This window comes from Triticum urartu, chromosome 6A, assembly GCF_056163025.1.
Source record: "Triticum urartu cultivar PI428250 chromosome 6A, HENAU_Tu73, whole genome shotgun sequence".
Classification (NCBI taxonomy): Eukaryota; Viridiplantae; Streptophyta; class Magnoliopsida; order Poales; family Poaceae; genus Triticum; species Triticum urartu.
The window spans coordinates 21,438,586-21,447,783 of NC_141878.1; the positions used below are offsets into that span (position 1 = coordinate 21,438,586).

At 40.5% G+C, this 9,198-nt stretch overlaps 1 protein-coding gene across 1 annotated transcript; it reads right to left on the reverse strand.

Moving 5' to 3' along the window:
• Positions 1–4,814: 4,814 nt before the first annotated feature.
• LOC147963383 (uncharacterized) lies at positions 4,815–6,987 on the reverse strand. The gene is made up of 2 exons (XM_087528317.1): positions 6,014–6,987; positions 4,815–5,073 (listed from the first exon to the last, which is right to left on the reverse strand). The coding sequence occupies exons 1-2, from the start codon at positions 6,949–6,951 to the stop codon at positions 5,061–5,063; spliced, it is 951 nt and encodes a 316-aa protein (XP_087384443.1). The 5' UTR covers positions 6,952–6,987; the 3' UTR covers positions 4,815–5,060.
• Between the last annotated feature and the right edge of the window lie 2,211 nt (positions 6,988–9,198).

Here is a 9,198-nt window from a genome sequence, read left to right on the forward strand (position 1 = left end):
ATATTTAAGAATTTCTTCACACTAATATGATGGTAAGATAGCAGCCAGAAAACTATGAGACTGGTGCATGCTAATGTTGAGGTTACAAAGCACAACCATTAACTGTGAGACACCATCATTAAAGCGCACGTCGCTGCATCCGTTATGTGTAGTACTGCTTGCACCATTTGGAAGGCTTGGGCTCCTCTAAAATGCAAACTCTTTCTTTGGCTGGTTGTCATGGGACGTGTCTGGACAGCGGCCATCTCGCAAAGCGTGATTTCGCCCATAATGATGCATGCTCTTTCTGCAATATTTCGCAAGAATCAGCTCATCAGGTCTTCATGGGTTGAAGTGTAGTGACCATCATTTGTAGTTCAGTGCTTCTTTGCGCAAATCTGACCAAGGCCATCCCTCAAAATGCTCCTGTTCTCCGGGATTGGTGGCAAAAGGCCATAAATAAAGTCCATGAATCCGTAATTCGTTGAACACTATGGTACCATTAATTATCTGGAGCATATGGAGGGAAAGAAATGGCAGGATCTTTTTAAATTCCCACACATTGCTTCAAGGAATCATTGATCAAATTAAGACTGATGTGGTGCAATGGGCAGAAGCAAATTTAGGTCGTTTTGTATTACATTAGTTGGCTCTGTTGTGGTTTGTAGGCAGTTTGGTGGTCATGGTTTTGGGGTGATTTTGTTTTTATAAGTTTAGGTTGTTCGTGTTGTAACTCCGTTGGTTGTTGGTTGTGTATTTCTCCCTCTCTTTAACATAATACACAAAGCCGTCCTGCATGGTTCAAAAGTAAAACACTCATAAAGAATGTCATATCAATCGTGCTATGCAACTCTATCCTTCTACATATACATCCACTTTTTTTCATGAATGTCATATCAATGGTCTTCACATGATATCTTGTAAGCTTAGCTATACAATGAGATTTTGGAGGAAACTAAATATACATATGGTAAAAAACTGTGCAAAAAGCAACTTAGGCTCATTGTGAGAGAGGATGTCATAGCGTCATGGTCACCAAGGGATGGCATATTACAAGCATTTTGCTAGTGATACTCTTCCAGCAATGCATAATCTCATTCAGGGGCGCGGTGCTAGCTATCTGGCATGGTTTGACAGGTGCCATACCTAAATTTTTCAAAAGATGCACCTGGTATATACTAGCACATGTAGAACTTTATACCAGTAAGATCCCGTTTATGTTAGGCCTGGTTGCTTCCTACTGGTGAGCATGATCCGATGGTCAGTGTGTTTGTGAATTGTGACCTGACTCCACCGACAAATTAAAACACCAATATAGGATACAGCCGGCCAACCAGGGATCACCATTTTGCTCAATTTTCTTTGCTAAAAAAACTAGCGACCATGATTTTTCAAAATTCCCAAAAGTCAATTCTATTAAGCGCAGAAGAATAAAAGCATGTTCATAATGAAATAATTCAGAATTGTAGTTGAACTTCATTTTTAAGTAAATTTTGTTGCCGCTGACCAAGATAAGCACCCATATTACTGATCTCTCATTGTTGAAACACACTGACCCACTGACCGATGCATCAGGTTCACCCGCTGGAAAAAAATGCAGTTTTAGATTTTGGTTGTACTTTACAAACACAAAATAACATTTGAAGTCTTGCATAATTGTATTATATGTGTTATTTCCTTCATAAATTCTGCCACACCTAAAAATTATTTCTGCCTTCGCCACTGATCTCATTGATAGAGCGGAGTGGAGGAGCCACAAACACTGTGTGGCCTTTGCTCCTTCTGAAACGCAAGGATGCAGTATATGATGCCGATGACCTTGTTGTATGACCTGAAGGTTGAATTGGAAGGAAATACGAGCAGATCTCCTTTTTCTGACTTCTTTGATAATGTCATTCGAGGCAGCTTCAACAAAATGAACGATGTCCAAAGTAGGCTAGATACAACTTTACATCGGCCGCGTGCAACATCTGGAATCCCAGTCTGATCCATCATGCCAATGAAGGATGCACGGCCCTGGTACTTGGGCTCTGTATCAATACCAAAGTAGTGACTGAGAGCCTAATTTGTTTGATGCAATTTTTGGCAAGCCAACATTTTTTCAAAAAAGAGTGGAGGCTCAGAATAAAGCATCAAGTGGATACAAGCATAATGAGCACACACCCGACGTTTGCACAGTTAGGATGCACACAACCAACAGAAAGGGACACACGCAACTAAACATGCCGGCTAAATAGCAAGGTCATACAAGACCAAAGCTATTCCTTAGCGTAGAAAAAGGAAAAAGAATGATGCAAGCAAAGCAACGACTGATAAACTACAACAACGGTCATATCCGCACCAACCATCTCTTCAGTAATAACACCTTCATTAAGGGAACTATGCTCAAGTGCCTCCGTCACCCAGATCCAGCTATGCAGGAAACGCCAGATTATGGATTTTCACCCTAAAGAACAAATCTGAGCATAGTATATCAATGCCTTTAACAAGGTCACGATGCAAAGACATCACCATTACCGGGTATAACCAACTTGGGCCAGACCTAGAATTTCACGCATGATCTCAAGAAGCACCACCAATTTGAAGTCAATCATGTGTTGTCACCATCAATTTTCCACGATACTAGCAACTACATGTGTTGGGCTAGAATTCCCACAACACCATTGCAAGACCCCCCCCCCCCCCCAACATCAAGTCACCGTCCATACATTGCATCACACCGTTCAAGGAAATTGGCCGAAGTGAGAGCCGCCAAAACTCACAATGGAGCCTTCCGCCTGCATCCTGCAACCTCATCATTACGTGTCATCAGCCGGTGTCGCCAGGTCAAATCTGAAGGATAGAAATCCTCTCAAATGAAACAACTGACCGATATGTTGGCCACTATTATCAGATACGGGAACTAGCAAGAAAGGAAGCGACCATCAGGAGCGTCACCTATGCCCCATCCACAATGGCCCCGGTCGGACCAGATCTGGATCCCGTACCACCGCATAGTAGCATGAGATCCCCAGCTAGCACAGCAAGCAGGAAGTGGGCTGCACCACGTCGAGAGGGAGCACCGGATGACCAAAGGGGCAGCAGCCGCCACGGATGTTGACGTGGATAGGGGGATGGAGGACGCGTTATGAAGGCCCCGCTGGCACTTCCCCCGGAACTGGCGCGAGCTTCGTAGGTGTCTCTTCTAGTGGCGACATGATGGGGTGGCTGGGGCCTGGGGGAGGGGGAGGTTGTGGTGATGGCGGCTAGGGAGGGAGCTCCCAGAGCTACCAAATGGATGTGACACGGGGGTGTGATCCCGTTTTTTAAGACTAGGGCCGACAAGTCAACGTTTGACAGAACCAGAAGTTGTCAAAATTGGTAATTTATTAGAGATTGGCAAGAATCAATTGATAGCTCACCAAATGGTGGCCTTTCTTTAGACTTGTCATCTATAGCCATGCCACAACAAACCAATTAGCCTCTGGGTGTCTCCAAGCACACCACTTGGTTGAAATTTTATTTTGGCATTTAAAAGAAGTTCAAATAAACAAATACATCCTAGTTTTGCAATACAATGTGCATTGCTAATTTTCGCTCAGAAATGAAATGTAATTTCTTGTGCATGGGGGGGGGGGGGGGGGGGGGATTCTGGGCGCACATTGTTAATCCTTATCATGTCCACCCTTTTGCACGGAGCACATGTTTTTTGCGGGTGCATATATTGAATAAATATGTGGTTTAAAGAAAAGATATATTTCTTAATAAGCAAGTATTTCCTTTTAAGAACCAACCAACATGGCATTGTCCAACCTCTCATGGTAGTTCACACTTCACACCAATTATCACTCAATAACAGCAGCCATCACACCTTCGACTTGTGAGTCCTCAGTTACTATACAAGATGGTGTGAGGTAGTACTGAAAAATAATATGTAGCTTCAGATCACTTTCTCTTGGCCATTGTGCGCCTCTCTTCATCTTGCTCCTGTGTGCAAGAAAGGGCCAGGCTATAGTGCCGTATTTTGGTTTTCCCTCTGTTGATGTTCTGGTCTCATGAATTTGTTCTTGGTATAGAGTTTTGTGTGTTGTGAAAAGGTTCAAATTTCTCACTGTGCTCATGTTATTTTTTGCTAGACTAGTTTGTGGTTGATCATGTTGATTGGGTGATCCTCGTATACCATCGCCCAGCCTCTGATTGTTGCATGTTTTACAGATAAATATTTCTTTCATCAGTTAGCTTTTCCTATAAGGTAAGGCTTGGCCTATGTTTTATCATAATGTTGAAGGGAGTGTTAATTTTATCCCCCTCCTGCTATTTCCCTTTCTTCAATGAGAAACAACTTAACATTCTTGGTTTCTCTCCTTAGACATCTTGCATTTCCTATTTCAGCCAGCTTTCAGTGTGTATCTGTGCGACTGTTTTTCTTTTTGTGGATTGTTCTTGGGTCGCATTACTTGTGTGACAGGCTCTGTCTCTAGGACAACATGTTAGCTTGTAGCCCTGCAATTTTTCGGATCACTATTAATGCCCTGGATACTTTTCTGAACATCAATGTTTTCAGACAATAACTTTGTAAAGGCCCAATGACATAGAAACCTCTATTTCCATTAATATAATGTAAAATAGATAAGCACACATAGTCTAATCCTCAATTCTGTTATATTATTTATTATGAAATATATTTGACTTTTTTGTCAACTAAAATTCATGACATGAGCATGCATGTGAAACTAAATTCTGAACTTCTATTTGTCCTTCATGAAATATTCTGGATGATCCAAATGAAAAGTGTGTTCTTATGCTTCCGTTCTTCTACTATCCTCTGCATTATCGTAGCAGTAAGACACGAGATAAATTATTAATTTTCATCAAAAGTAAATAAATAAGGAAAATGTTAATGGATCGCATAACTGAGATTCAATTTTGTTTCTGTCCAACCACTATCAGTTTATCTCAATCCTGTTTATAATAAACCACATCCAAGACAAAAGAAACAAATTCTAGCACCGAAGCTTTCTTCAACATTCACCGGAGCAAAATGGACATATATCATGCTTTTTTTTCTGTTCTATGTATGCTCCCACGGCTCCTCCATGCCCTCAGAGTTCAGACCTGTAATTATTATAAAGAATGGGTCAAAGTGCAGTAAGGATAAGGACATACTGAGTTTGCACAAGAAGATGATTCTAAAGGCCAATATAAAATCTTATACTATTTGTGAGATTAATTCTGGTGTGTTCCACAGCTGCACACCAATGCTAGCATCTTTATTAAAAAAAGGGCAATGCCAGATAAGAAAGGTATAAGAACAAGGTAATGCAATATTAACTAGGGCAGTAACCCAAAAGATTAGTCCAAACAGATAAATATCTCAACATCATGGGGACAACCTTATTATTCTTCCTCTTCATCAAATATTTTCCTACATTCTTTCCACAAGATAGTTTAAACCAATTTTTGCAAAAGAATGCTCGTTTCTGGGGACAGGAGAATAAAGACCAAACCATGATATATTTTGCTTTGTGTTTTTTTTCCTCGCTGTATACACTAGCATAACTTCTATTTGTTTCAAACATCGTGATACGAACCATAAGATAACTCATGGTCATATTGCTTTGCCTCTAAATATGTCTGAAGATCAACGAGCACATCCTAAAACGTATTATATGATATCCTTTATACTATTCGTATTCCCTAACCTAATCAATTTGATGCTCTGCACAAAGACACCAGTTGCAAGCCTGCCACTAAATCTTGTTTTAAGAAAATTCCGGACAAAAGATAACATGTATGGAAATGCATCTCACAAAAGTTATTTTAGCACTTCTGTGACTAAAATTGTAAGTTGTAACCACAGAGTAGAACGTTTTGCGTCATTATTTTACAAATTTCAGTTTATGAAGAGCATGCGCTCAAGAAGTAGAATTAAAAAAATGCTTTGCCAATATAAAAAATTCTATTTGTGTAGGGTCTCAGAAATAAACAGTGAAACTTCGAAAAGGACAATGAAATAGAAATATGCTGGCATGCTAATATTGAGAACAGCACATACCAATTGGTAAGGTTTTCAAATTCATCCGTAGTTAGCCAATCAAGCATTTCATCTGTTACTATTCCTCCTCCACCTGATGTACCAGCTGTTTCAAAACTAGTGTTATCCCAGTTGAAAACTTCACCGCCGAGGCCATGAGGCTGCACTGCACCGGTCTGACCAGCAGGACCGTCTCCAAGCATTTCCTTGGCCGTCTCCCCAATTGCAGCATTCTGCATTCCTTGTGGCATGTCCATGGTTGCAGCATTCTGAATTCCATGGATCATATCCATGGCTGCAGCATTCTGAATTCCATGGGTCATGTCCATAGTTGCCGTATTTTCCATCACCTCCTTCTCACCTTGATACCTTCTAGGAGGGTCAGTACCATCATCCTGAGGCCAAAGCGACATAGATATCCCTCCATTTCTGCAGTCATAGCTGAGTTGATATAACCGTGGTACAAGCTCTTGTTGCCTTATATGGTTTGGATTATCCATGGCATGCACCGTGTTACTTGAAAATAAATTAGGAGTGGGCATTGTCTGCTGTACTGGTTGTGCTAGGTTGGACGGCAATGATGCACTTGACATGATCCCATCTGTTAGAACTCCACCATGACCACCATTACCATCAGTATAACCGTAACCATAACCATTATTATTAAGGTCACAATAACTATTAGTGTTGCCACTACCATACCGATAACCATAACCATTAGCATTGCCATTACTAGTACTAGATGTTGGTCCCCTAATAGCAGCTCCACCAAGACCTGGTGTGCTGCTCCCATTTCCATGAACACCCAAACCAACTGGTGAGGCACTACCACTGCTTATTTGGTTAAGATTTCTACCTCCCTGAGACCTCATATTGAACCTGGAACTTCCGTCACTATCTTGAGATGTCGAATAGTTCTTCAAAGAGTTGTTAGAGTATGATGGGCCCGCGGTGGGCATAGTTGATAGCTGATCAATTAGGCAATCCGTTTTGTACTTCTGAAATTTCAAATATCGTGGAAACATCAATAAGTATGTGCTTGGGTAGTGCAGTAACATTTCTTATGAGGGAAGCTTAGTTTCAGAAGGAAGGAACATCAACTAGAAAGTTAAAATCATACCTGGAGATGGCTGCCGACTTGATCAATAGTTGCACTTACACCGTCATGCTCCATATGTTCTCTTATAATTTTTTGAGTATTGTCTGCATTAGAAAAACAAAGTATGCCAGTCGGGTACAACTTAGAGTTGGAAAAGTCAATATGCGTCCATATATACAATTTATTAGTTTCAGGCCTAACATACTTAACTTGCCCTAACACCTTGGCTGCACATCCATGTTAATTGTAATAAGAAATCATCTAAATGATCAGAAGTAAGTAAAGAATACGTGTAAACCATGCACGACAATGAGTATTAGTTATGTCGAACGCATGCATGGAATTTTGTTATACTAAACTAAAAATATTAAAATGATAGAAAACATTTCTGTTCATATGTGGTATGTTGTTTCTTTCTTTTCCTATGTGGTATGTTATCACCTCATCATGTATACTCTTGTAAGAATACCCTTGTGAAATACGAGATATACTTTATCTTACATTTATATGAGGTATAATTGAAGTGCCAAACTATCATACGTAATTTGACAAGGACATCCCTACGACTATAACATACAAAGCCCCCACACCTATACACTTGTTTAGGAATAAATGGACTAGCATGTACGAGATGGATGTGTATTTTAGCATGATCAAGCATGTAGAGGGGGCGAGCGCGCAAGGAATGTCGACGAAACTTCAAATGTAGATTTCATGACTTTGAACCCACCATCACGACGAATGAAGACATGGACGAAACATAAAAGATGACACTTCATTTTTTTACCATTGCCTTATACATGTGTTGTGCCACCTCACTTTTAAGCTAGGCCTATGTAATTTTGAAATAGGGGACAATAGGCTGATTTTATATTCTGTATTTCAAACCAAGTTATGGTCGAATTCATCCCCCTCCGAAGTATAGACAAATTTCTCCTATGTCCCTTCATAAATAATACCCCTAGGGAGTCATTTAGAATCGGGCTTTGTTTAGTTACAAGTTTGCATAATGCAACTTGGTGTACTTTCTTTGTGTCCAATGACCCAGCCAAGACTTCATATGAAACCCGAACTTTCATCTATGCTCATTTATATTCTCAACATCTCGATTGTATATCATAGTTCTTACTTGTTGTTCGAGTGCTTGAAAGGATAAGATAAGGTTGATCATGCCTTTGTGGGGTCAATAACCTCTCTAGTGTTGGTTCAGCGATTCCGCAGGCGCAACATCGTCACATGTTGTAATCGTCTCCAACCAAAATGATGAATGTTCGTCGAAAGTTGTGGACACTCATAGTGCGACCATGATATAGACATATTGAAGGAAATATGCCCTAGAGGCAATAATAATGTTATTATTTTATTTCCTTACATCATGATAAATGTTTATTATTAATGCTAGAATTGTATTATCCGGAAACATAATACTTGTGTGAATACATAGACAAACCAAACGTCACTAGTATGCCTCTACTTGACTAGCTCGTTAATCGAAGATGGTTATGTTTCCTAACCATAGACATGTGTTGTCATTTGATTAATGGGATCACATCATTAGGAGAATGATGTGATTGACATGACCCATTCCATTAGCTTAGCACCCGATCGTTTAGTATGTTGCTGTTGCTTTCTTCATGACTTATACATGTTCCTATGACTATGAGATTATGCAACTCCCGTTTACCGGAGGAACACTTTGTGTGCTACCAAACGTCACAACGTAACTGGGTGATTATAAAGGAGCTCTACAGGTGTCTCCAAAGGTACATGTTGGGTTGGCGTATTTCGAGATTAGGATTTGTCACTCCGATTGTCGGAGAGGTATCTCTGGGCCCTCTCGGTAATGCACATCACATAAGCCTTGCAAGCATTGCAACTAATGAGTTAGTTGCGAGATGATGCATTACGAAACGAGTAAAGAGACTTGCCGGTAACGAGATTGAACTAGGTATTGAGATACCGACGATCGAATCTCGGGCAAGTAACATACCGATGACAAAGGGAGCAACGTATGTTGTTATGCGGCCTGACCGATAAAGATCTTCGTAGAATATGTAGGAGCCAATATGAGCATTCAGGTTCCGCTATTGGTTATTGACCGGAGACG

Bases quoted from the DNA above. Each gene is read 5' to 3' on its own strand.
- LOC147963383 (XM_087528317.1), bottom strand. From the start codon at position 6,951: ATGCCCACCGCGGGCCCATCATACTCTAACAACTCTTTGAAGAACTAT.